The sequence below is a fragment of the Crinia signifera genome, chromosome 2, assembly GCF_055691185.1.
Source record: "Crinia signifera chromosome 2, ASM5569118v1, whole genome shotgun sequence".
Taxonomy (NCBI): domain Eukaryota; kingdom Metazoa; phylum Chordata; class Amphibia; order Anura; family Myobatrachidae; genus Crinia; species Crinia signifera.
The window spans coordinates 105,216,894-105,244,889 of NC_139218.1; the positions used below are offsets into that span (position 1 = coordinate 105,216,894).

Below are 27,996 nucleotides of genomic sequence, written 5' to 3' on the forward strand. Positions count from 1 at the left end.
CACCTACAGCTTGCAGCATCCCCTACCTTTCTTCTAGTAGTGCACACACACCTACAGCCTGCAGCACCCCTATCTTTCCCCTCATAGCACACACACTTACAGCACCCCCTACCTTTCCGCTTCTAACGCACACACACTTTCAGCCTGCAGCACCCCCTACCTTTCTCTGCTTGTAGCGCACACACAACTACATCCTGCAGAACCACCTACCTTTCCACTTGTAGCGCACAAACATCTACAGCCTGGAGCACCCACTACCTTTCTGCTTGTAGCGCGCACACACCTACAGCACCCCCAACCTTTCTGTTTGTAGCGCACACACCTACAGCCGACAGCAACCCCTACCTTTCCCCTCATAGCGCACATACCTAGAGCCTGTAGCACCCCCTACCTTTCCACTTGTAGTGCACACACCTACAGCAACCCCTACCTTTCCCCTTATAGTCCACATAGCTAGAGCCTGTAGCACCCCCTACCTTTCCCTTCATAGCACACACACCTACAGCACCCCCTACCTTTCCGCTTGTATCGCACACACCTACAGCCTGCAGCACCCCCTACCTTTCCGCTTGTATCGCACACACCTACAGCCTAGAGCACCCCCTACCTTTCCCCTTGTATCGCACACACCTACAGCCTGCAGCACCTCCTACCTTTCCCCTCATAGCACACACACCTACAGCCTGCAGCACCCTCTACCTTTCCCTTCATAGCACATACACCTACAGCACCCTCTACCTTCCTCTTATTGAGCACATACCTACAGCCTGCAGCACCCCCTACCTTTCCCCTCGTAGTGCACACACTTGCAGCCACCAGTACCCCCTACATTTCCCTTTAAAGATGTACACCTACAGCCAGAACCATGCAAGCAGCATGCAGGTCTGCAGGTCAGCAATGCTGCATCACACATTTGTACCAGACATATAGCTGGTGCAAAAGATCTACAGTATCTGAAATTATATAGACACCCTGTTGCAGGCCAGCTACCAGCTACACCCATTCAGCCCCAAGCTGTGAATTGAAAGATTCCTATTATCAGCATGCACACATGCTCAGCGTGAAAAATTGACTCATAATAAATAATTCCAAGAGTGGCATTATAGTGACTGTCTAAGGACATGGGTTAAAAGAGCAAGCCAGATGGCTGGTCTTACTTATTTTAATAAATCAATGATATAGAAAGCTATACTTTTTACATAATAAGGGCCGATGTATCAAGCTTAAAATGGAAAATGATAAGCAACCAGCAAATCAGCTCCTGTTGTGTTACAGACTGGGTTTGAAAATTACAGTTATTAGCTGATTGGCTGGTTGTTTATCATACCTGCCATCTTTAGAAGATTGCTAGAAGGAACATTGTCGCCTGAATTTTGGGGGCGTGGGCTGTCTGGAAGAGGGCATGGCCTGCAAATCGTGTCAGTCCCACGGGGCCACACCCCATTTCCCCGCTGTGGGGGCACGGCCAGTGGCTCTGTGAGCTTCTGGCCATGCCCCCAGCCCCACTGAGACTCCAACTCCCCCCTCCCCTCCTCCACGGGGGACTGCTGGCCCGGACGAGACGTGGGAATGTCCCCCAAAAATGGGATGTTCCCACAGAAAGCAGGACAGTTGGGAGGTATGGTTTATAACTCGATCCATCTGGCTCTAAGGGGGTTATTCAGCTTGATCCATCTGGCCCTAAGTGGGTTATTCAGACCTGATCGAAAAGTTGCTTTTTTAGCAAATGGACAAAATCATGTTGCACTGCAGGTGTGGCAAATGTAGCATGTGCAGAGAGAGTGGGGTGTGTTCATACTGAAATCTAAATTGCAGTGTATGAATAAAGAAAGCAGTAATTACTGGCCCTCCTTCTGATTCATTCACTCCCCTGCACGTTCGCACAGAAAAGCGATGTTTAGTAGCTGCGCATATGCATAAAGTTTTGTGCACATCTGCAGTTGCTTTGTGCCAGCGGGTGCGGCAAATTGCTTATCCGCCAGCCCATTCGCACCTAGCAATGCCGGTGGGGGCGTGGGGTGACAGTAAGGGGTAGCGCCAATGGGAATTTCCAACGTTCCATGGGCGTTGTCATGAAAACACTGGGAATTCCAATGCTAGTGTGGCCATGACGCGGGTGCGGGGGGTGGGAAGCTGACGTCAGTGGATGTCAGCTGCCCACCCGATTTCCCGTACAAGGGCGCTGCAGATCTAAGGTCAGCAGAGGCCACACTTAGCATGGAGGACATGGCTTCAATATCCACCTATGTGAAATGTGCATACTTAAGTTGGTCTCTTCTGGGTAATTCGGTTTCCTACATTCATAAAAATTTAAGTATGGTAGGTTGATTGGGAAAGAGATGTGACCTTTTACTGCGCTAATGGTGGGGCAGCACTTCTATAGTGCCTAGCTGTTACTAGAGGCACAAGAGATAAAAATGGAAAGAAAAAGGAATAGATGTGCGCCCTAAGTAGTTTTTTCACCTCTATATTAAAGCAGATTTTTTTAAATAGTTTTTTATTCAACACATTGGTACATCGATTTACAGTTCAAAATAACTTTACAATCCATAAGACAATAAAATAAAAAAGTGGTAGGTTGACCAATAAAAAGTGGTAGGTTGATTGTCTCCCAATAAAAGAAAAGCCCTAGTGCAGTGGTTTTCAAACTTGTTTCCTTGTGGCACACTAAATAAGATTTTAAAATTGCCAAGGCACACCATGAGATCCCCACAGGGCAAAACACATTGGCCCCCACAAGAAAAAAAAAAACTCAACCTATTTGCCCCCATATATATATTAAAAAAAACACAATTACACTGGTCCCCACAGGTAACACAAATAAAATACATTGGCCCTTTACATTAAAAGAAGAGACCAGTAAATAACAGTTGAACTGGTGGTGGCTGTAAACTGGTTTGGGCATCTCTAGATCTGGGGGCTCACCTGAGAACAGCTCAAGGCACACTAGTGTGCCACGGCACAGTGGTTGAAAAACACTGCCCCTAGTGTGTAAGTGTGTGCATGTACGTACAGTACATGCGTTTATCACAGGCTAGATGTGGGTCTTATCTGCTGTCAAAGTCTATGTTTCTATTATATTTGTAAGTGAACTTGAATAATTTAGTCATCTAAACTAAACAAATCTACAGTAATTTTTAAAGCTTTTTAAACATGTATTAAATATATAGCCACTAAGCCATATAAGTGATAGAAGGAAATGTTTATTTATTTTTTTTATTTTCTTTCAGGACTACGCCACTTGGCCATTTTAAAAATGGTTGGCATTGGAGTTGATGGAAGCGGTGTTTTAGAACTGTTCCCAATTAATGGTAAGACATGGATATACAGTAATAATTGTGGGTTTTTTTTGTTTGTTTTTTGTGGAAATCTGATTTTGTAGTAAGATAATTAATTATTTAGATACTCATTTACCAAAGCTATAGCCATTGGATATAAAGTTAAGGAATATGTTATCCAAAATGCTTTTACCATCACATTTAATTGAATTAGTCTAAAAATAAGCCATGTTTCCTTTACTGCTTACCTGGGGGCGTTTGCTTTGTTTGGGTTTTGTTTTATTATTTAATGTTTGGTTTAACAGGTAATAATCATGAAATTATGTTAGCTAAAACTGGAGAGCAGGCTCACATGTCAAACGCAATACATGGGTAATCAAGCAGAGGACATGCCAGATTAGTCAGAGGAGTTAGTTGAGATCATACAGTAGTTACAAACCACAATACCCAGACAAAGGAAACAGGAAGTTTTGGAGTGTAATTATCCCATGGTTGCCGTAACCTGACCCACTCCTTTAGGAAGATAATGCTCTGTTGCTGGACTTCCCTAGTAATGTATGATTGCCACACCTTTCTTATCAAGTAACTAGCTCACCACAGGTGCTGGCAATCATTCATTATAAGGGAAGTCCAGCAAGAGAGCATTTTCTCCCTTATGGAGAAGGTCAGGTAGACAACCCTGAATTAGCCCAGTGCTGCTAACTCTTAATGGTAATATATTGGGTACAGTCTAAGCTCAACAGTTAATTAGAAACCCCTGTGTAATTCTGTCCGGAACTCCAGTTCATAGATTAGCAACACCACAGACAACAGATCAGCATCAAGGCCCATACACAATGGGGTGATTCCGTTCCGCTTGCTAAGCAGAGGTCGCTTGCCCCCCCGACAACCCACAAATCAAATGATTTTTCCCCTGTTCACAAATAAAAGTTAGTCTGTACTGACTTTCATTTGGCTCGGAAATATTTGAGAATGAGGGGCAGGTGCTGAAGTCATGTGACGTCAGTGCACGCCCCGTGCTGGCTTTGCCAAGTCTGCATTCGCATGAGGACGTCCAGCGTTTTTCTGGGCACGCTCAGGAAATGCTGGGTGTTACCATGTGTCAGTCACTAAATTTAGGTTGACATGCATTGGGTGGAGCACTGTAGGTTTACAGGGCTTAGGTCGACATCTGAAATAGTTCGACACGCAGGAAAGATATCAGCGGACAAGCTACACCCTGGCCACTGCCTGTTTTAACCCCTCCCGTCAGGCAGGCGCTATAGGTCCATCCCAGCAAGGACAACAAGAACCAGAAAAAACTTCTTCCCAATAGCTGTCCAACAACTAAACAATTCTGAACGCACCAAATTTTTAACTTAAACTGTTGTATTCACGAGAAATGTATATGATGTATGTTATGCCCCTCTCCTCCCCCCCCCCCCCGCCCTTGTGTTCCCTGCTTGATGCTGCACTGTAACCGCAAAAAATTCCAAGTATATGCAAGTATACCAGGCCAATAAAGCTGATTCTGACATGGCTAAGGTCAACAGGGTTGGAAGCCCGACACAAGCAGTAGGTCAACAATGGGAAGGTTAACAGCCAGAAAGTCAACATTAGATTTTCATGTCTTTTTTTGTCCCAAATATCGACATGGACACCGTCAAAATGTACCACATCCCCTCACATGGCTCACTGCTCTCGCACATGTCACCTAAAAACCGTAAAAGACTCATGTAGACCCAATGCATTCAGGGCCGGTGCAAGGCACCGGAGCGCCCCAGGCGAGTCGGGGTGGGGGCGCCCTGGTGCCGGGGGGGTACCTGTCCTGCGGCGCTGTGTATTTAAAGCTGGCGGCGGAGGCAGCGAGGGGTCCCTGCAGTCAATAAGAAATAACGAGCGCTATCTGCCGGGCTATGCGGAAGCGCTTCTGTTGTGAAAACACTGGCAGCACGGCGCACGCAGATTGGCTGAATCTCAGCCAATCAGCGTGCGGACAGTGTTTTCACAACAGAAGCGCTTCCGCATAGCCCGGTGGATAGCGCTCGTTATTTCTTATTGACTGCAGGGACCCCTTGCTGCCTCCGCCGCCAGCTTTAAATACACAGCGCTGCAGGACAGGTACCCCCGCGGCACGGGGGGCAAAATGCCGCCCTCCAGTGGCCGGCGCCCTAGGCAAATGCCTAGATTTGCCTAGTGGTGGCGCCGGCCTTAAATGCATTTCTACCTAAATGGGGTCGACCTAGTGACTGTATCCCGATTATTACCAGGTGAAGACTCATACTCTATACTACAATGTATACTATATATACACTTACCTTTGCACCACCCTGATCTTATATTAAGTGAACCAATTGTAATTGTCATTGCAGGAAGTTCCAGTGTGGAAAGAGAGGATCTTTCTTTCAATTTGGTGAAAGATATAAGAAATTATTTTCAGATCAGCCCAGAATATTTCTCTATGCTTCTTGTTGGCAAAGATGGTAATGTAAAGTCATGGTATCCTTCACCCATGTGGTCTATGGCAATTGTGTATGATTTAATTGACTCTATGCAGCTGAGACGACAGGAAATGGCCATCCAGCAATCACTGGGAATGCGCTGTCCAGAGGATGAATATGGAGGATATGGTTACCATGGTTACCCTCACCAAGGCTACGAGGACGGTTATCAAGATGACTATCGACACCATGAAGGATATTACCATAGATATCATGATTAACACAATGATCAGTTACCAGTGACGAAAATATGTTCAATAGGGATTTAAAATGTAAATTATATTTGTATTTTTTCTACAGCTATAAAGACAGTGTATATATTTACTCTGTGTGTTTTTAAGATTTTTTTTTTTGTTTGCATGTATTTGTTATATTTAATGATTTCTACATTAGCAGTTTTTGTTGCCTCTAAGATGTTTACAATTTGTAACTGCTATACTATCATTCCTAACTAAAATGTTGAAGAACAGCAAACATACACAAAAGAAGGGCAACAATGGGCTTAACCAATGTCCATTAGCAATCAGCCTATTAAGTCTCACAAGAGTACACACTTAGAAAACTACCAAAATCTTATATGGTTTTCATTAGGGGTCTTACTTCATCAATTCTATTCACATGGTATGTCAGTGATTGCTACAAGTGATTGGTAGGGCAATATTCTCAAAAATACTGTGCCAACTGACAATGGGGTCTATGTACTAATTATTCAGATTGTATCAGGAGCAATTACCATAAACATACATAATGTCACAAGTAATCTGGTTTACTCAAATCAATTAATTAGTCATATCATATAGTATATTTTATAAAGAGAGCACATAGAACAATAATTTATTTATATATGTTATTTTAATAATTAATAGCAATTTACATATTAAAAATGATATTCAATATACTTTACCATGTACTTAATCATTGGTAGCCAACCCTAGCCCTCGAGAGCTACCAACAGTTCACATTTTCCAGACAACCTAGCTGCTACACAGCTGCACTCATTAATCACTGACACATTTTAAAAGATACACAGATGGAGCTAATTAGCTCACTTGTGATTCTGTGAGGAGACCTGCAAAACATGCACTGTTGGTAGCTCTCGAGGACTAGGGTTGGCTATCCCAGTACTAAATAATACTTCACCCACTACTGGCAATACATAATAAGATAAGTAGCTCAACATAGTCATTCAATAAAACAAGCCATCAACGCTGCGTGTGTGTGTGTATATATATATTTTAGATATATATATAAAAGTATAAAAAATATGTATTTCATACAGCTGTTCGCATCATAAATTTGATGTGAGATACCACTTCCGAGAGACCCTATGCGTTTCCTCCCATAGGGACTTCCTCGGGTAACAAGGTATCAAAACATGTATTCTATAACGAATGGTAGGAGTACCAGAGTTGGATCAAACACCCTAGAAACGGGTGTAGGCTGGCAGGATATCAAAAATTCAGGATGGATATATAAACTATCCGACTGAGGTCTTCACCAGATTTAAATTCAAGGAGAGTACTGTGTGTCTCATCATTCGCTCTCTGACTGATGAGACACACAGTACATACACTTTATTTATCCAGTGCGGTCAATTGCCTAGCTTAAAAGGTGCCTGTGCTGTAGTCAGATAACCAAACGGATGGCAGCCGGTCCAGGGCGCCGAGCATTTCACACAGCTGAAACTCCAGAAGGGACTGCCATCATAATATTTATTGCCAATAGTGGGTGAAGTATTATTTAATTTACAGTATATTGATTGTATTTTTAAGATAAAAATGGTAATTATGAAAATGATATATTTAATAAAAAAATGTTGTTATATGTGCTCTCTTTATAATATACAGTATACAGTGTTATTCTGACTATTATCTATGTACTAAGCCTGAAAGAGAAAGTGTACGGCTATTTTACAGGCTGTATTTGAAAAATTACAGGTAGGAGCTGGTTGATTGGTACAAGGAAAGTATTAAAGCTGGTGGGGTGAAGGGGCAACAAAGTGGGGGGGGGGGGGGGTTCCCATTGATAAAGTTCCTGCCATACAATCTTGAGCACCCCCACCACCAAATACACATACACACTGCATACATACATACATACATACATACATTACCTGGATGTCACTGAGCAGTAGCCCGGGTAGGGTCAGCATGCCAGAGCAGCAGGCACAGGTAGATCAGGGTCAGTATATCCTGGGGTTTCACTTCACTATCCTGCAAGACGGACTGTAGATGAAGGAGATCCTCTGGTTTAAATAGCAGTGTGTGGGGGCATTGGGGCAGCCACCTCACTTAATCCGACCCTGGTTGGTACTTTATCACTGTCCACTTTATCTCTCCCCAAGGCTTAGTATATAGACCCCAAAGTATCTTCTGCCACTGTAGGTGACAAATGATCTTCAGGACAAACATTGAAGCTATTTCACATTCTATGCATCAACTATTAATATTTACTGTCACGTATATAGTGCAGTATATTCCTTGGCACTTCTGTTGCACTCAACTACAGAACATTTTTGTTAATTTAATAATTGCAAGTGTTAGGACACTCATGTGGTGCTTTTGGTGTATATTTTATTTTCACAGTTCATTTTTGTGATGCCATATCTTGTACAGACCACAGATCATCTAGTTTGCATCATTGCTATATAATGATTTAGTTCAGGATATCATTCCAGTGCCAATGAGCTACATAATAATTGCACATGGCATGTCCGGATACTGACATACTGTTGACATTCTCAGAGGGGGCCTCAACGCTGGGGGAGAGAGATGGAAATCATGGTTAGGATAAGTGTAGGGGACAGGAAGACTATATTACAAAATGTCCTTATGCAGTCTATGCTTTGTGAACCATAGTTACCCGTGTCTCCTTTATATGAATATGCCTGTTTTGCCTACTTTTATGTGACTATATTCAAACACTGGGGCAGATGTATTAAGCCTTAACAAGAGATGAATGCAAGGGTGATAAAGAGAGATAAATGTCCAGCCAATCACCTCCTTACTGCCATGTTACAGGCTGTGTTTGAAAAAAGTCAGTAAGGAGCTGATTGGCTGGATGTTTATCTCTCTTTATCACCCTTGCATTTATCTCTTGTTAAGGCTTAATACTGTACATCTGCCCCACTGTGCCAAGCTGGCAGGTATGTACAAATACTTTTGGGTCGTGCCCTGCACTCCCTGAGCAGCCCACAGCTCCCTCCTTGAAATAATTTCAGTAATCACCAGCGGTGATTGCCGGCTCCCCCAACCTGCCCCCTCGGCTGCATGACACTGTGCCCCTCAGGAGGGATAGCAGGACAGTCTGCAATTAGACTGCCCCACTGTAATCGGAACAGTTGGGAGTTATATGTTGTGATATAAGTACAAGTGAAGTGTTTACCTAAGGTTTCTAGGTTAATATCTTCAAAAGCTTTCACAACTTTAGGAATAGATACACTACAGTAATTCTGATAAAACAATAGGGTATATGCTTTTTATTCAACAGCATGTGCTGTTGAATAATATACTTACTAGAAGAATAGAAGACAGAATTGTAGCTCCCATTTCTATAGAAAAAAAAATGTTGTGAAAATAAGAATTCAATGTGCAATGAAGTATACAAAATCAATAAAGTTTTTATTTTATTTACAACTGAACCTTCGTCATGCAATGTTTCTTTTACATGAAAGTTTAATAAAAAAAATCTCATTGAAATTGCGTAAAAAAATTAAGATTACAGTTAGCAGCTGGTGTTCACATCTTTTTTTCTTCAGGTAATTGAGATAAAAATTACAAAACCTCTGCTGACTAAATGGAAACAAATATAATTTATTAAAACCAAACCAATATATATTGTATAAAGATCCTTATATACATACATAGACCTATAAAAGGACCGACAACAGAAATTTTGGGGTCCAGTACAAACTCATTGGGGCCGCCTATCCCTCCCTGGTGGGTATTGGCCAGTTGTTCATTCGTTCATCTCCCGTTCTCTTTATAGCCTCACCCCTGTCTCGACTGGAACACTCAACCCACGTGTCTCTCAATCCAACCCCCCCCCCCTGTGTCTCAAAGCCTTTACAACCTCACCATTATAAAAATATATTAAAACGGTGGACAATTGCCGAACTAGCCCTGGAAAATCCTTCTATTGAGAACTCCGGATAACATGCCATGATCAAGATGGCACCGCAAATGGCTGCCTAGGAACTGTAACAAGAAAGGAACGTGGGGCACTTGGGTATGACAAGAAATTCACAATTTATTAAAAAAACATACATCACAATACATACAATAATACATTTAAAACCAAGGTATCACTGAGGTGCTATTATGAAACCAATTGAAATAAGCATTAGATAATCTATCCCCTTATGGTAGAAAAAGGGGTTGATTTGAATGGTATGAATCCAATTGATTTTCAGGATACAATGTCTTTTAGGAACAAGGTAGTTCACATGGGTGATTCACCGTATTGGACAAATTAGTGTGCACACTTTCATTTACTGCAGCACAAATATCCTGCTTATAGGTGTAGTAGCAGCCACAAATTGAGCACAGGACTTCTGTCACACAAAGATCAGTGACAGTGTCCGTCCTGTCGTCTGAAGTAGATCTTACCGCTCAGTAGCGTTGGCAGATATCGGAATGATGGGCTAGTGCACCTGCACTGCAGCGCCTGCTTGTTCTGTGCTTCTCGGCTGGCTCAGCTGTTGAGAAGGAGCACAGCCGGCTGTAGTATTTGGCCGGTGCCGTTTCCTTGCCGCAGTCGATGTTATCTCCGCGTGACGCTCTGCCACAGCGTCTCTGTTGAAGTCAGGAGTCTGCGGCTAGTAGAGGAGGTTTCTCCGGCTTTTTGGGCAGCGGTAGGCAGGTACCTTCAGCAGGGGATCTGAATATTCTGTAGGACTCGTTTCGCCGCACACTAGGCGGCTTTATCAACCAAGTATGGTGCTCAGTCTCCATACCTTGTTTAAATAGCTGAGCTGTTTGTATATACAGGTGTCTCTTGTTGGGTAATTATCACGGTCTCCAGTGTTACCTGTCTCATTCGAAAAGTGTTTTAGGTTTCCATTGTCCTTTTATATCTGTGTTTATTACACTTTTAGGTTAGTAGTCGGAGTTTGCGCTTATTTCAAAAGTGGTCACATCACACATTAATCTATATGCATTCTTAAAAGAGAAATAAATAAATAAAAATGAAAATAAATATAAATTTAAAAACAATTGAATCATTTGATTTCCCTGCTATGCAGACAAATTCACAATGTCTAAATGGGAATATATAAACACACTCAAGTGCACTGAGCATTCAGCTAGAACATCTAAAATTATATTCACTGTAATTATTGTTTTAATAATGAATACATTGCACCAGGTTATAGTTGCACTGGAGGGTTAGATAACCCTTTTAAAAGGTACAGGTCGCATTTTCCATAATAGAGCAGCACAGTGCGTTTTTCACTTTAAATACAGAGATACTATACGGGGTTACTCTACCATATTACTTACAAACATACATAATAACTTATACTTTATGGTATATATCTATAGGGATAAATCTCTAGTTTTACTAAATATATACGTAGTTGTTAATCTTAAATTTTTTGTTATATTGATTCGTTTTTTGTAGTACTTATACCTAGAGTGTAGAAAGGAGAGGAATCGATGTATTCACATACATACAGTACATACAGCCGAGCAATAGTGCTCACATATCGAGGATGAGAGGAGTCATTTTCATATATACATAGAGAACACACTTAACTGTGCATGGTCTCTAGGCATATAGGGGTCAATCGATTGTGGGAACATCGAATAGACAAATGGATTAGAGCGGAAAGGGGGGGGGGCGGCAGGCTGGAGGGCTAGGCCCAAACTGAACTGGCATAAGGGATAGGAATTTCTTTAAGACCTACCCAATGGAAAACATATATATATTGGCGGCCCCAATTCCCATATTACAACAATATTTATGTTAAATGAACTCAAGATCTATATTATCATTAAGGCCTTGGGGTTTTAGGGATTGCAACCTAAGGATCCATGCTGCTTCTTGTTTACACAGGGTCCTGAAGCGGTCCCCACCCCGACTTGTTGCTTTTATTTGTTCAAGTCCAACGACCGACATCCCTTTTGGGTCACTATTATGTGCTTCGAAATAGTGCCTGGGAACACTGTGATTCATACATTTTTTCACAATGTTTCTCCTATGTTCTGTTATCCGATTCTTAAGTTGACGTGTTGTCCGTCCCACATAATATTTTTGACATGGGCAGATGAGGAGATAGATAACATAACTTGTTGTACAGTTAATAAATGACCCTATTTCGAAGGATTTCCCAGAGACAGAAGCCTCAACTGTCCGTCTTTTATTACTCACAAATTCACAAGTTATGCACCTTGTGTGGTTGCATCTAAAAAAACCACAAACCTCTGGACCTATCAAGGTTCTTTGTGCTGAGTTTTTATTGCTCCTTTCTCTATCTTTGAGCATACTTGGGGCTAAAATATTCTTGAGGCTACGTGCCTTTTTAAAGATTATAGGGGGATTTTTCTCAAGATTGGTTTTTAATACTGGATCTGTACTGAGGAGTTTATAATTCCGTTTAATGATAGAGCTAATCTTATTTGCCGCTACATTGTATGTAGACACAAAAAAGGGAGTTTTGTTATCATAATTATTCTTTTTAGTTATGGTTTCTTTGTTATCATTTTCATTTTTATGTTTAGTTTTATTTCTATTTCTATTGAGCATCTCACTTCTGTCAAGATTTTCAGAGTAGTGTGCAGCTTCATCTAACACTTTTTGTGGGTATCCGCGTTTTTTTAAATCACATAATAGTGACTCTGCTTGTTCTCTAAATTTCTCATTTGAAGAACAATTTCTCCGGACCCTATGTAGCTGGCTTTTGGGCACATTATTTAGCCAGCTTTTCTTATGATTGCTGGCGTATGGGATGAAGCTACACACATCCACCGTTTTTTTATAACTGGTAACTGTCACTGTTCCCTCCACCGCCTCCACCAAAATATCAAGAAAATTAATCTGTGTAGGGTGGTGTGTGCAGGTGAAGGTCAAACCAAAATTATTAGTGTTCAAATAATTTACAAAATTTGTGATTGAGGAAGTGTCTCCGTGCCAAATAAAGAACAGCTCGTCGATATAGCGACCATAAAGGACCAGGTTAGACGCATAGCTTCCTTCCCAAATAAATTGATTTTCGAACGCCCCCATATACAAATTAGCGAAGCTAGGCGCGAACCTGGTCCCCATCGCTGTACCGAGGACCTGTAGGTAGTGACAGTGATCAAACAAAAAATTATTGTGAGTGAGAATAAATTTAATTGCATCCAGTATGAATTTACGCCTCTCCCCTGAAATATCCTCATCTGTCATGAGGTATCCTGAAACTGCCTCCACACCTTTGTGGTGGGGGATGTTGGTATATAAGGCTTGGACAACACAGGTCACAAATTGGTACCCCGGATTCCATTGTAGGCCTTCAACCATCTGGATAAATCCAGTGGTGTCACGTATATGTGATTTCAGGGAAGAGGCGTGTGGCTGCAAAAAACTGTCTACAAATTGTGACAAATTAGACGTTAACCCCCCAATCCCCGAAATAATAGGTCGCTCTGGTGGATCATGCAGTGTTTTGTGAATCTTGGGGAGGTGGTAAAAAATGGGGGTGACAGGGTGGGGTGAGTTCAAGAAATCAAATTCATCACAATTAATGGCACTAGTTTCTAGTGCCTCTTGTAGTAGCTCTAACATTTCAATTTTAAATCTGGGTGTGGGGTCATTTAGGAGGACCTTATAAAAGGACTCATCCGACAGTAGGCGTTTTCCCTCCTTTATATACTCCTCATAATCCTGAACTACAACTCCCCCACCCTTGTCAGCTGACTTGATGACAAGGGTGGGGTCGTTTGACAATCTTTTTAAGGCTTGTCTTTCGTCTATTCCCAAGTTAAACTGCCAGGGTTGGGTTTTTGTTTCACACAAGGTTTTGAATTCTTCCAGAGTGGTCTGGTAGAATGTATCTATGGCACTTGATTTGTACTGAGTTGGAAAAAATTGGGATTTCCTTTTAAAGATCTTTCTATTTGTGTCATAGATCTGGGTTTCTGGTATGATGTCCAAAAGGGTAGCATCAATATTTTCCAATAATAGGTCATTGAGCATTTGTATCCCCATCTCATCAGACTCCTCCAGCTCATTTTTGTCTTTGTCATATTTATCATTTTTATTTATGGCAAAAAATCGAGTTCGACATAGGGCCCTTACAAATCTATTAAGCTCTATGAATAGCTCGAAATAATTAGGTGCTGACGTAGGGGCAAGTTTCATACCCTTAGAAAGAACTCTCAATTCAGTATCTGTGAGTTTTTTTGAGGAGAGGTTAAACACTCCTACTGGTTCTATTTGAACCTCTGATTTTTGTGAAGGTTTCCTCTTTCCTCCCCGTTTGCCTCTTGGTCTGAAACCCTTGCTCTTTTTGGTGTTTTTGCAAGGGTTTCGTATCGATTGGGATGTTGGTATTGGCTGTAAGGGGCATCGGGGGGTCTCTCCATCCTCTTTCCCCTCTCTAAAAAATGTTTTTGTTGGGTTGGCTCATTCTGATAATTGCGGGTATTAAGGCTCCCCCTCCCATTCCTTCGATACGAGACTCGCCTCCAGTTTGGGGTGTTCTCCCCTTGATTTCTTCTTGGGGAATCAATTGATTCATCCCTATAATTATAGACATCGGTATAATGTCTACTATTTCTGGACGGTACACGTGATCTAGGATGTTCTCTTACCGTGTCTCGTCTCTCTTTAATATTTCTATTTGAACTCCAGTTGTCTTCTCCCTCCCGTCTCTTTTTGTTGTAATCTCTCACTTGATTAGTGCTATAATCATTTAAATCCCTACTAATTTTTTTCTCTTTTCTAGCTACTATCTCACTCTCATATTGTTCTAGTCTGGTGTTAACAATTGACTCTTTCTCCTTATAATAGGGCTCATCTTTAAATTTAGATATGGCATCCTGTGTGGTTTTAAATGCCTAGGAACTGTGCCACTCAGCCATATGTACCCCTTTGTCTCCCCTGTCTCGCACACTGCATAGCAACCTAAAACTGTACTGTCCGTGCTTAACTGTTACCTACCTGGCTGTTTGAAATGACCAGTGGCGCCGTTGTTGGCTGCCTAGCACTGTGCAGCTCGGCGGGTAGGTGTTCCCTGTGTGATAACTGTACTGTCTCTGCTTATATTGTTACCTACCTGGCTGTTGCAATGACCAGTGGCGCCACTGATGGATGCCTAGGCGCTGTGCAGCTCAGTGAATATATGTTCCCTGCGTCTACAATCCCCAGGGCACATCGAGCCTATACCTGGATGTATTATGTATATCTGTTCTGTCTCTGTTACCTAAATGGCTGTTGCACAGCAATCCAAATCAGTATACGCAAGTATACCTGGCCAATAAAGCTGATTCTGAAAGCTGCATACCACACGCTGTACTGGAAAAGTCTCTGTTCATGCTTGTGGCACACTGGTCATCAGCCCTATTGCCAGCGATTGAAAACTCTGTTCTGGAGGAACAGAGTAAGCAAGTCCCACTCCCATGAAAGGAGGACGGTAGCTATTGCATCTTCCAACCTTTACACTGGCATTTACAGGCATAGAGGCATGATAAGAACACTGCCATCTGCTGGCAGAGAGTGAAACTACATCTCTTTGTCATACATGCACAAACACAGAATGTAGCAGACTAGCTTTCAAAACTTTTGCTTCGAGCGAGCTTACTAGTATAATATATATATATATATATATATATATATATATATATATATATATAATAAATAAAAATATTTATATATAGAAGTGTTACATCAAAGCACATAGAATCTGAGCTATACAATGAAATCCACAGGCTAAAGAAAACTAGCATCTTGATGTAGTTACAGTACATACTGCAATGTTCCTGGGTGCTAATATCACACCTAGATTCCATTAACCCCTTCCTGACAGAGCCAGTTTTTGCGTTCCTGACAGAGCCCTTTTTTTCAAATCTGACATGTATCACTTAAGTGGGGATAACTTTTTTTTGCTTTTACTTATCCCAGTGATTTTGAGATTGTTTTTTCGTGACACATTGTACTTCAAATTAGTGGTAAATTTTCGTCGATACAGTCTGTGTTTTTTTGTGAAAAATACCAAAATGTCGGAAAAAAATGGAAAATTTAGCAATTTGCAAAATGTTAAATTTTCTGCTTGTGAGACAAATAATCATACCACTCAAAATAGTTAATAACTAACATAGACCATATGTCTACTTTACGTTTCCATCATTATTTCAACTTCCTTTTAATTTTTTTGGACACTAGGAGGCTTACAATATGAATAGCAAATTCTCAAATTTTCAAGAAAATTTCAAACACTGATTTTTTTAGGGACCAGTTCAGTTCTGATGTGACTTTGAGGGACTTGTATGTGAGACACCCCCATAAATGATACCATTTCAAAAACTGCACCCCTCACAGTATTCAAAACAGCATTTTGGAAGTTTGTTAACCCTTTAGGTGTTTCACAGGAATTAAAACAAAGTGTAGGTGAAATTTCAAAATTTCATTTTTTTTGCAGATTTGCAATTTTAATACATTTTTCTAAGGAACACAGTACATTTTACTAGAGAAATGTGACTAAAAATTGATTCCCCCAATTTTTTTGTTTTCATAAATATCCTATATGTGGCCCTAGTGTGCACGTTGACCAAACCACAGGCTTCATAATAGAAGGAGCACCTACTTGATTTTGGAGCCTCCTTTTTATGAGATTATTTTTTAGGCACCATGTAGGTTTCTAGGCACCATAAGATGCTAAAAGTTAGGAACCCCCCCACAAGTGACCCCATTTTGCAAACTACACCCCTCAGGGAATTCATCTAGGGGTATAGTGTACATTTCAAACCCCCAGGGGTTTCACCAATTGTGGTACAACTGGGCAGTGAAAATGAAAAATTAATTTTTTTACACAAAAATGCAGTTCTGGCTCCAAATTTGTCATTTTCACAAGGAATGAAGGAGACCAAGCACCCCAAAATCTGTGCCCCAATTTCTCCCGAGTACGGCAATGCCTCACATGTGACCAAAAAATACCATTTGGGTGCATGGCAGGACTCAGAAAGGAAGGAGTGATTTTTGGATTTTGCAGCTCAGATTCTGGTGGAATGTTGGTGGGTGCTATGTCGCATTAGCAAGACCCCCCAAGCACCAATACAGTGGAACCCCCCCACAAGTGACCCCATTTTGCAAACTACACCCCTCAGGGAATTCATCTAGGGGTATAGTGTACATTTCAAACCCCCAGGGGTTTCACCAATTTTGATACAACTAGGCAGTGAAAATGAAAAATTACATTTTTTTACACAAAAATGCAGTTCTGGCTCAAAATTTTTCATTTTCATAAGGTATGAAGGAGAAAAAGCACCCCAAAATCTGTGCCCCAATTTCTCCCGAGTATGACAATGCCTCATATGTGACCAAAAAATACCAGTTGGGTGCATGGCAGGACTCAGAAGGGAAGGAGTGATTTTTGGTGGTGGAATGTTGGTGGGTGCTATGTCGCATTAGCAAGACCCCCAAAGCACCAATACAGTGGAACCCCCCCACAAGTGACCCCATTTTGCAAACTACACCCCTCAGGGAATTCATCTAGGGGTATAGTGTACATTTCAAACCCCCAGGGGTTTCACCAATTTTGATACAACTGGGCAGTGAAAATGAAAAATTACATTTTTTTACACAAAAATGCAGTTCTGGCTCAAAATTTTTCATTTTCAGAAGGTATGAAGGAGAAAAAGCACCCCAAAATCTGTGCCCCAATTTCTCCCGAGTACGGCAATGCCTCACATGTGACCAAAAAATACCATTTGGGCGCATGGCAGGACTCAGAAGGGAAGGAGTGATTTTTGGATTTTGCAGCTCAGATTCTGGTGGAATTTTGGTGGGTGCTATGTCGCATTAGCAAGACCCCCCAAGCACCAATACAGTGGAACCCCCCCACAAGTGACCCCATTTTGCAAACTACACCCCTCAGGGAATTCATCTAGGGGTATAGTGTACATTTCAAACCCCCAGGGGTTTCACCAATTTTGATACAACTGGGCAGTGAAAATGAAAAATTACATTTTTTTTACACAAAAATGCAGTTCTGGCTCAAAATTTTTCATTTTCACAAGGAATGAAGGAGACCAAGCACCCCAAAATCTGTGCCCCAATTTCTCCCGAGTACGGCAATGCCTCATATGTGACCAAAAAATACCAGTTGGGTGCATGGCAGGACTCAGAAGGGAAGGAGTGATTTTTGGTGGTGGAATGTTGGTGGGTGCTATGTCGCATTAGCAAGACCCCCAAAGCACCAATACAGTGGAACCCCCCCACAAGTGACCCCATTTTGCAAACTACACCCCTCAGGGAATTCATCTAGGGGTAAAGTGTACATTTCAAACCCCCAGGGGTTTCACCAATTTTGATACAACTGGGCAGTGAAAATGAAAAATTACATTTTTTTACACAAAAATGCAGTTCTGGCTCAAAATTTTTCATTTTCAGAAGGTATGAAGGAGAAAAAGCACCCCAAAATCTGTGCCCCAATTTCTCCCGAGTACGGCAATGCCTCACATGTGACCAAAAAATACCATTTGGGTGCATGGCAGGACTCAGAAGGGAAGGAGTGATTTTTGGATTTTGCAGCTCAGATTCTGGTGGAATTTTGGTGGGTGCTATGTCGCATTAGCAAGACCCCCCAAGCACCAATACAGTGGAACCCCCCCACAAGTGACCCCATTTTGCAAACTACACCCCTCAGGGAATTCATCTAGGGGTATAGTGTACATTTCAAACCCCCAGGGGTTTCACCAATTTTGATACAACTGGGCTGTGCAAATGCAAAATTACATTTTTTACACAAAAATGCAGTTCTGGCTCAAAATTTTTCATTTTCACAAGGAATGAAGGAGACAAAGCACCCCAAAATCTGTGCCCCAATTTCTCCCGAGTACGGCAATGCCTCACATGTGACCAAAAAATACCATTTGGGTGCATGGCAGGACTCAGAAGGGAAGGAGTGATTTTTGGATTTTGCAGCTCAGATTCTGGTGGAATGTTGGTGGGTGCTATGTTGCATTAGCAAGACCCCCCAAGCACCAATACAGTGGAACCCCCCCACAAGTGACCCCATTTTGCAAACTACACCCCTCAGGGAATTCATCTAGGGGTATAGTGTACATTTCAAACCCCCAGGGGTTTCACCAATTGTGATACAACTGGGCAGTGAACATGAAAAATTACATTTTTTTACACAAAAATGCAGTTCTGGCTCAAAATTTTTCATTTTCATAAGGTATGAAGGAGAAAAAGCACCCCAAAATCTGTGCCCCAATTTCTCCCGAGTATGGCAATGCCTCATATGTGACCAAAAAATACCAGTTCGGTGCATGGCAGGACTCAGAAGGGAAGGAGTGATTTTTGGTGGTGGAATGTTGGTGGGTGCTATGTCGCATTAGCAAGACCCCCCAAGCACCAATACAGTGGAACCCCCCCACAAGTGACCCCATTTTGCAAACTACACCCCTCAGGGAATTCATCTAGGGGTATAGTGTACATTTCAAACCCCCAGGGGTTTCACCAATTTTGATACAACTGGGCAGTGAACATGAAAAATTACATTTTTTTACACAAAAATGCAGTTCTGGCTCAAAATTTTTCATTTTCATAAGGTATGAAGGAGAAAAAGCACCCCAAAATCTGTGCCCCAATTTCTCCCGAGTACGGCAATGCCACATGTGTGACCAAAAAGTGGCAGGACTCAGAAGGGAAGGAGTGATATTTGGATTTTGCAGCACAAATTCTGGTGGAATGTTGGTGGGTGCTATGTCGCATTAGCAAGACCCCCCAAGCACCAATACAGTGGAACCCCCCCACAAGTGACCCCATTTTGCAAACTACACCCCTCAGGGAATTCATCTAGGGGTATAGTGTACATTTCAAACCCCCAGGGGTTTCACCAATTGTGGTACAACTGGGCAGTGAAAATGAAAAATTACATTTTTTTACACAAAAATGCAGTTCTGGCTCAAAATTTTTCATTTTCAGAAGGTATGAAGGAGAAAAAGCACCCCAAAATATGTGCCCCAATTCCTCCCGAGTACGGCAATGCCTCACATGTGACCGAAAAATACCAGTTGGGTGCATGGCAGGACTCAGAAGGGAAGGAGTGATTTTTGGATTTTGCGGCTCAGATTCTGGTGGAATGAATGGTGGGTGCTATGTGGCATTAGCAAGACCCCCGAAGCACGGTGAAATTATGAACCTAATAATCCATAGATGTGTGGTATATTTTAAAACACTCCTTTATACATAGGCCGGGTTTGTCGGAGCAAGTGTCACACTGGAAAATAGTTTGCTTTCTTAATCCCTTTTTATAGCAAACTTTGCACCTTTTTTGTGTCCTGCCCTTTTTTCCAGTGGAGGGGATTTCATCAGGAAAATGCTGCCCTGGTACAATACGGGGGCCAGTACTAGAAGTACTGGGGCCCTCTGCCTGCTGGTTCCCAAATATTAGGCCCTTTATGACTTCCTCTTGAAAGTGCATAAATGTCCCCCTCTGGCCGGTAGAACGGAATAGCACGTAAGCGTTATACAGTGCCATCTGGATGATATACACGGCCAGCTTCTTGTACCAGATTTTTGTTTTCCGCAGGGCACTGTACGGCTTCAGTACCTGATCTGAAAGATCCACTCCGCCCATGTACTTATTGTAATCCAGGATACAATTAGGTTTGGAGGTGTGGGTACTGGTACCTCGTACAGGGACGGAGGTGGTACTGTCTCCGTGAATTGTTGTCAGTATAAGGACATCCCTCTTGTCCTTATATTTGACCAACAACATATTTTCGGTGCATATTCCCCTGCTTTCACCCCTTCTCATTACTTGGGCAATGTGCGTTTTTGGGAGGCCTCTTTGGTTCTTGCGCACAGTACCGCAAGCTGCTGTACCTCTTGAACCAAGGGCCTTAAACAGGGGGATGCTAGTGTAAAAGTTATCCACATAGAGGTGATAACCTTTATCCAGGAAGGGGTGCACTAAATCCCAGACAATTTTTCCACTAACACCTACGAGGGAGGGGGGGCATTCTGGCGGTTCAATTCTTGAATCCTTCCCTTCATATACCCTAAACATGTGGGTGTACCCTGAGGTGCTTTCACACAGCTTATACATTTTTATGCCATACCTTGCCCTCTTACTGGGAAGGTACTGGCGGAATTTAACCCTTCCTTTAAAATGTATAAGGGACTCGTCAATACAAATAAATTTTTCAGGGATGTACATCTCTGCAAATTTGGCACTGAAATGATCAATGACCGGCCTGACTTTGAATAGCCGGTCAAAGGTGGGATCATCTCTGGGAGGGCACTGTGCATTATCGTTGTAATGCAAAAATTTAAGGATCGTCTCAAATCGAGCCCGGGGCATGGCCATACGGTAAAATGGGGTGCTGTACAGAACATCTGTACTCTAATATTGCCTAATTTCTGGCTTTTTTACTATGCCCATATGAAACACCAGACCCCAAAACGTCATCATCTCTACTGCATCTACAGGGGTCCACCTAGCAAATGATGACGTGGGGTTTTGAGCAATAAACTGCTGGGCATATAAATTAGTTTGGTCCACCATTAAATTTATAAAATCATCAGAGAAAAATAATTTGAAAAAGTCAATTTCTCTGAGACCTGTGGAATCAAATTGGATTCCTGGCATGGCCAAAAACTCAGGAACCTGGGGCTCAAAATTGTCTGGTGGTGGGGTCCATACGAGATCAATTATTGGGGGGGGGTCTCAGCTGCTCTACGGGGGCGTCTTTGAGGGGGTCCCTCATCACTAGAGGAGGAAGAGGAGCTTAAGATGAATCCTTCAAATTCCCCGCTTGCCTCACTGGCTGTGTCAGAATCAGAGGCAAGCATGGCATATGCCTCCTCCGCTGAATACATTCTTCTGGATGACTGGGATGACATTTGGGATGACATTTGGGATGCCATTTTTATTTTTGTGTTACTGGTAGTGAAATGTTTTAACACGTGTATAGTGTAGGGGGGGGTACAAACTTTATTTCAACCCGGGGGGTATGTAGTGTGTAGTGTGTATGTAGTGCAGAAAAAAAAAAAAATACTTTATACAGGAATTTGATCCCAATAAAAAAAAAAAAAAAATTGAAGGGGTTAAAAAAAAAAAAAACAAGCTCCTGCGCCAAAAATTGAGCACAGATGTTGGTCAGTAACGTCCGTCACTGAACAGCGCTCAAAGGCAACAGGAATTTGATCAAAAAAAAAAAAAATAGATCAACCCTGTGCCGAAAAAGCTGATCAGTGATGTACGTCACTGATCAGCGCACAGTGGCCACAGGACACCCACAAAATCACAGTGTGTGTAAAAAAAAAAAATTAAAAAAAGACCCCACAGCAGCCTCAAAAAAAAAAAAAAGGTGATCAGTGATGCAACACTGATTACCAGTGAGGGGCAGCAGGTGCACAACCTTTGGTGCAACTGACAGTGCAACTGGCAGCAACTGACAGGTATAAATATATATAAAAAAAAAAAAACCCTGCGCCCCCAAAAAGTTGCTGATCAGCACAGATATACTGATCAGCACAAAATGGGGGGTAGCAGACACAAAATATACACTCTCTATCACTCTCTGTCACTATCTCTCTCTATCTCTCTCTATCTCTCACTATCTCTCACTATCTATCACTATCTATCACTATCTATCACTATCTATTACTCTAGGACACTGCAGCAGCAGCACTGACAGTTATATGTATAAAAAAAAACCTGCACCCCCAAAAAGGGGGGGTAGCAGACACAAAATATACACTCTCTATCACTCTCTGTCACTATCTCTCTCTATCTCTCTATCTCTCACTATCTATCACTCTATGACACTGCAGCAGCAGCAGCACTGACAGTTATTTATATATATAAAAAAAAACAAAAAGGGGGGTAGCAGACACAAAATATAGCTCTCTCTGTCACTATCTCTCTATCTCTCTCTATCTCTCTCTCTATCTCTCTATCTCTCTATCACACTGCAGCAGCAGCAGGAAGTCCCAAGAAGTCAGATCCAGGAAGCGTCCAGCACGCTACAAGCAGTGATCAGGTAATCAGGTAAGGTATTTGCAAGGATCAGGTAAGTATTAGCAAGGATCAGGTCAGTATCACGGCAGATAGGCACGGTGACCGCTCTGCACGCTATTCCAGACCGGAATGGCGTCTGCAGCGCAGTCACCGTTAGTTTAAATGTCGCGCCTTGGCTGTGATTGGTCCGTGGGTCCCACGGACCAATCACAGCCTTGGGGGCAGGTGGGGTGAGGGTGGGGTGAGGTGTCATCGTCACCGATGACCCCCTCATGCCCCCTGACGCCCGGCGGTGATTGACACCTGTGTTACCGAGCGTCTGATTCGCTGGTAACACAGGAAACCGCTGTGAATGGCTGTTCACACTGAACAGCCAATCACAGCGATCGCCGACGGGGGGGCGGCATCGCAGCCCCCCCTGGGCATGCAGGGACATGTCTGCTGTCAGGGACAGCAGACATCGTCCCTCTGTCACTGCGTCTCTAGACGCAGTGACAGTTTAAAGTCATGACGTACATTTATGCCATGTGTCGGGAAGTACATCCCGGCCATGACGTAAATGTACGTCAAATGTCGGGAAGGGGTTAAATATGCAATAAATGATAAATGGGCCCTAAGGATTTTAACCACCCAAAAAGTAAAACCAAAAACTCCAAATGGTATCATTGCAACAACAGTATAATACTAAAAACTTTATTAAGATTTAAAACTGCATGAACGCTATTGTTGATGCTTTCTATGAAAGAGTCCCGCCAATTGTGTATGTAAATAAGGAAAAGATAAAACAAACTGGTCACAGTTCAAATATTTAACAGCTGTTAGTTGTCTTTTATGCATCCAGGAGAAAATCTAAATATATGACTCAACATTTCTGCATTCGAAAGGGAAGTAAACCCAACAGGTTAGGAAAAATGCATTAAATTGAGATCATCTACAGGTTTAACAAACACTTAGAGATAAAATATGTTCCCAGTTTTATTGCTGCACAAACACAATAATTGGTGCATACCAGTGCCAGATTATGGTCGACAAGGGTCTGGAGCTGAAATTTAAGAAGGGACTTGTGTACCATTGCAGGGGTGTGACCAGTTCTATGGGTGGGTGTAGAAAAACCCAGGGGGGGTGTCCTGTGTCATTTATTTAGAAAACATCAGCAAGCTTAGCTTACCACTGTTTGTAACTGTACCACTTACATTATCTATAGATGGCAATAGGGGTACATAGGCGGATCAGGGGTGGGACACGGGACACGTGCCTCCCCTGTCATTGCTGCCACTTTATATTTTAAAACATACTAGCCCCAAAGGAGCGGCCGTGCAGCTGGTGCAGTACACCGCCACCAGGCTTATAGCACCGTCGTGGCAGCAGCAGGACTAATGTCAGACTGAGTCACTAGTGTAGCAGCGCTGCAGCAGCACCAACACCACCCAGAAGAGAGAATCTTCCCCTCCCTCTCCTCCCATTCCCGCATCTGGCTCCGCCATGCTGCCTTTGCCCTTTCGCAATTGCACGGGGCCCTGCAAGGCTCATCCCACTGTCTCATTGCTGCCAGAGGATGGGGCTTGTCCTCTTTATGAAGCCCATACGCTGGCTGTCCGCGGCTTGCTGCGCTGCCTCTAGAGCTGGATGCCCGGTCCTCAGCCAGGGTAAACTGGCACTGCATTGCTGCTGCATTGGGTACCCCCAGCTGGGGCTTTGCACAAATGGGTATCCCCTGCTGCTAGGAGCTCCCCTCTGCCGGGTCCCACGATCCCCAGCTACTGTAATTAAGCAGTGGGTGTCCCCTTAGCAACAAGCATGTAATCCCCCTTGGGCAACAAGGATGTAAACCCTTCCCCTCCAACAAGCATGTAATCCCACCCTTGGGCAACAAGGATGTAAACCATTCCCACCCCGTATGCAACAAGCATGTAATCACTCCATGGCAACAAGCACGAAACTCCTGCCATTGAGCATGTACTGTAGCTCCTGGCAACTAGCATGGAGGAAAGCATCACTTATGTGACATAATATGTAATAGGCATTACGGTGTGTGACAATCTGTAATGGGCATTATGGCATGTGGTATAATAAGTAATGGGCATAACGGTGTGCGGTAGGTATCTGAAGCGGGCATTATGGTGTGGGGCATAATGTAGCCATGCCCCCTTATCACACATGGCCACTCACACACCTACAGCACGTGCTTATAGTACCACTATGAAATGATGTATACTTGTGCCACTGGGTACAGCATTCCCTTTTGAGGCCATGTTTTATTAGGCCATATACCCTTTTCCAAAAGCATTCTCACACAACATCACCCCCTTTTTTTAATTGTGGTGTCCCCCCCTGTACCCCTCCTTATAGACTTATTTCCACAAATATGCTACCTATCCGGCACAGTTAACTATAAAGTGGGAAAGATGGGATAAGGCCATTTACTTCTACTCCATGTGCCTATTAATAACCCTTTTACACTAAAACGCCGGGTCACACCCGGGTTTTCGGATCAGGATACAACCCGGATGCGACTCGGCTTTTGACCCCTTTTACACTGCGGTCAGCTGAGGCAGGTCCTGAGCCGGCACTTGAAGATGACATCTCCAGGCACCGGGAAGTCCACCAGCCGGGACACCCATGGTGCCAACAACATGCTGGGGCAAGCCCAGCACCTGGGGAAGCTGCTGGGCTGCCCCAGCCTCCTTGGATGTGCCCCCAGCCAGTGGGGTAAGTTTGTTCCAGTTCCCCAGAGGCAAAAAATATTGGTGCCCCCCAAATAGTTCAATCAGTAAAGGTGTCTGGATCCAGTAAGACAAGTCATGAGTTCTAATACACGTGTGACACTTGCAAAAATATTAGGAGGGGGAGTCAGCCACAGAAGCAACATCACTGGCTTTTAATTAATGGATTCAAACTGACAGGGGAGGAGTGGTGCCCCCTTGGGTGCAGGAGCCCGGCGGCAGATGACTCTATTGCCTCCAAGACTTACGCCTCTGCATCTGTAATGTGAATTGGCACCGCACACAGGCATCCATTCACCTCCTCCCCCGGCTCTGCTGCTGTCTGCATATACAGCGGCACCTGCATGCCGCCTCTCTCAACCTTCATACTGACCGCAAGGTACTGCGGTCGGGAGGTATGCGCTCCCCCATTGGTCCCACCAGTTACACTGCCCCTGAACACAGGTCTCACCCAGGTTTGAAAACCCTGTAAAATTGGGCCAGGTTACTTTTTAGAGCCCTTTTACCCCAAGCCCTTACCCAGGTTGACTCAGCAATAACCCAGGTCATTGCTTTGGTGTAAAAAAAGGTATTAATCACAACCAATATGAATGCAGCACATACTAAGTGACCGTCATACAGCTGATATACAACTCTTTCACTGTGTTGAGTGTATTGGTGTCATAGTAGATTATCCAAAGTGGATTCATCACTCTTCCCTATACAGACTTAATAAATATAGTATTAAAAAATATTTTACATCTTTATTATTAATTTTCCCTTTCCTAAGGAGTGCTATTAAATGAGATTATCCATTTTAGAGGGGTCAGTTAACAATAATGAACTGCATAGATCTAGGAGTAGCAACAACACAACAATACTGCATGTTTGTAATGTACAGTATACAACGGATAGTCTATTGCAGCCATGAAAAAAAAGTGCAGTCATGTATTACATACAGGAAACAGAGAGGGTAATGTACCTGAAGGAGTCACTCTCAAAGACCCAGACATTGGGGCTGATGCAGCTTTTAGCACAAGTCAGCCATAATTGCACCCACAATGTATGCACAGAACTAAGTGCCTGATTCTGGTTCACTCGCAAAAGCAAATTCTCTCTTTAATGGACAAAACCATGTGCACTGAGAGTTAGATTTGGGTGTTATTTTGTTTCTGTGCAGAGCAAATACTGGCTGCTTTATTTTTACACTGCAATACAGATATCAGTTTGAAGTACAAACCCCACCCAAATCTAACTCTCTCTGCACAGGTTACATCTGCCCCACCTGCAGTGCACATGGATTTGTCCATTAGAGATGAATTTGCTTTTGCAAGTGAACCAGAATCAGGCCCTAAATGCGTATTCTTGTCCTTATGAAGAGTACACACATCTGTGGCTGGACAACACATGGTTTCCATCACCATTTCCAGTGTGTACTTGCACCAGTTCTACCCTTGGCAGCAAAGATTAACTCTAAAAAATGTGTAATTAGCATAAGCACAAGTCACCCTATAGCATAGTCCTGCCAATGCTCTCACCAAATTTTTACCTAAATATAAAAACCCCGCTAGCACCCAGTTACTACCGTTCAGCCACAGATGCAGAAATGTGACCAAATTACATATGGCTCCACTAGACCCATAGATAGCTCCGGAGCATGCACAGTGCAGTAACACACAATACTCTACAGAGCCTGACCTGCATTCAGATCCACATCAGACCCAATCACTTACTTTAGACATTGACTACAAGAAGAAATATGGGAACTCATTAATGATATCATTTCTATAGCTCTGGATGGGATGTTAGGAAAGCAAATAAAATCCCTGTTAGGCTGGGTACACACTAGGTCAGGTCTGGGCAATAGCGGCCCTCCAGATGTTGATGAACTACACATACCAGCATGCCTTGCATCAGTTTCAGCATGGCCACATAGCAAAACTAATGCAAAGCATCCTGGGATGTGTAGTTCATCAACAGCTGGGGGCCACTATTGCCCAGCCCTGCACTAGGTGATATGTTGTCCAATCCAGAGACATATTGCATACACCTGGGTAGTGTGTATCCACTACCACGTGTTCCCAACTACACACATTGGGGTCATCCCACCTGCTGTGCTGCATGGCCGAGGGGATGACCCAGCGCTGACTGAAAGCAGCTTATGAATGAATAGATCACCATTGTTCAGTGTATACAGCCAAATGGTATCTCATCCCTAAGTTAATGTCATAAACAGTCCAAATTGAGACCACAACAAGGTGGAGGAGGAGCAGCTAAATTGGAAACCCCAAGGAAGACAGAGGGCAGTATTCAATGAAAAAAGTTCTCTGTGCATGGCGAGAGATTTTTTCTCTCGCCATGCA

General features: G+C 42.9%; 1 protein-coding gene across 1 annotated transcript in view; it reads left to right on the forward strand.

The window, feature by feature from the left end:
- Positions 1–8,720, forward strand: part of CCDC80 (coiled-coil domain containing 80) — a 103,389-nt gene extending 94,669 nt beyond the window's left edge. Inside the window, exons 7-8 of the mRNA XM_083172675.1 lie at positions 3,231–3,311; positions 5,630–8,720. Coding sequence (XP_083028801.1) covers positions 3,231–3,311; positions 5,630–5,979 — 431 coding nt within the window. The 3' untranslated portion in view covers positions 5,980–8,720. The remainder of the gene's footprint in view (positions 1–3,230; positions 3,312–5,629) is intronic.
- The last annotated feature ends 19,276 nt before the right edge of the window (positions 8,721–27,996 follow it).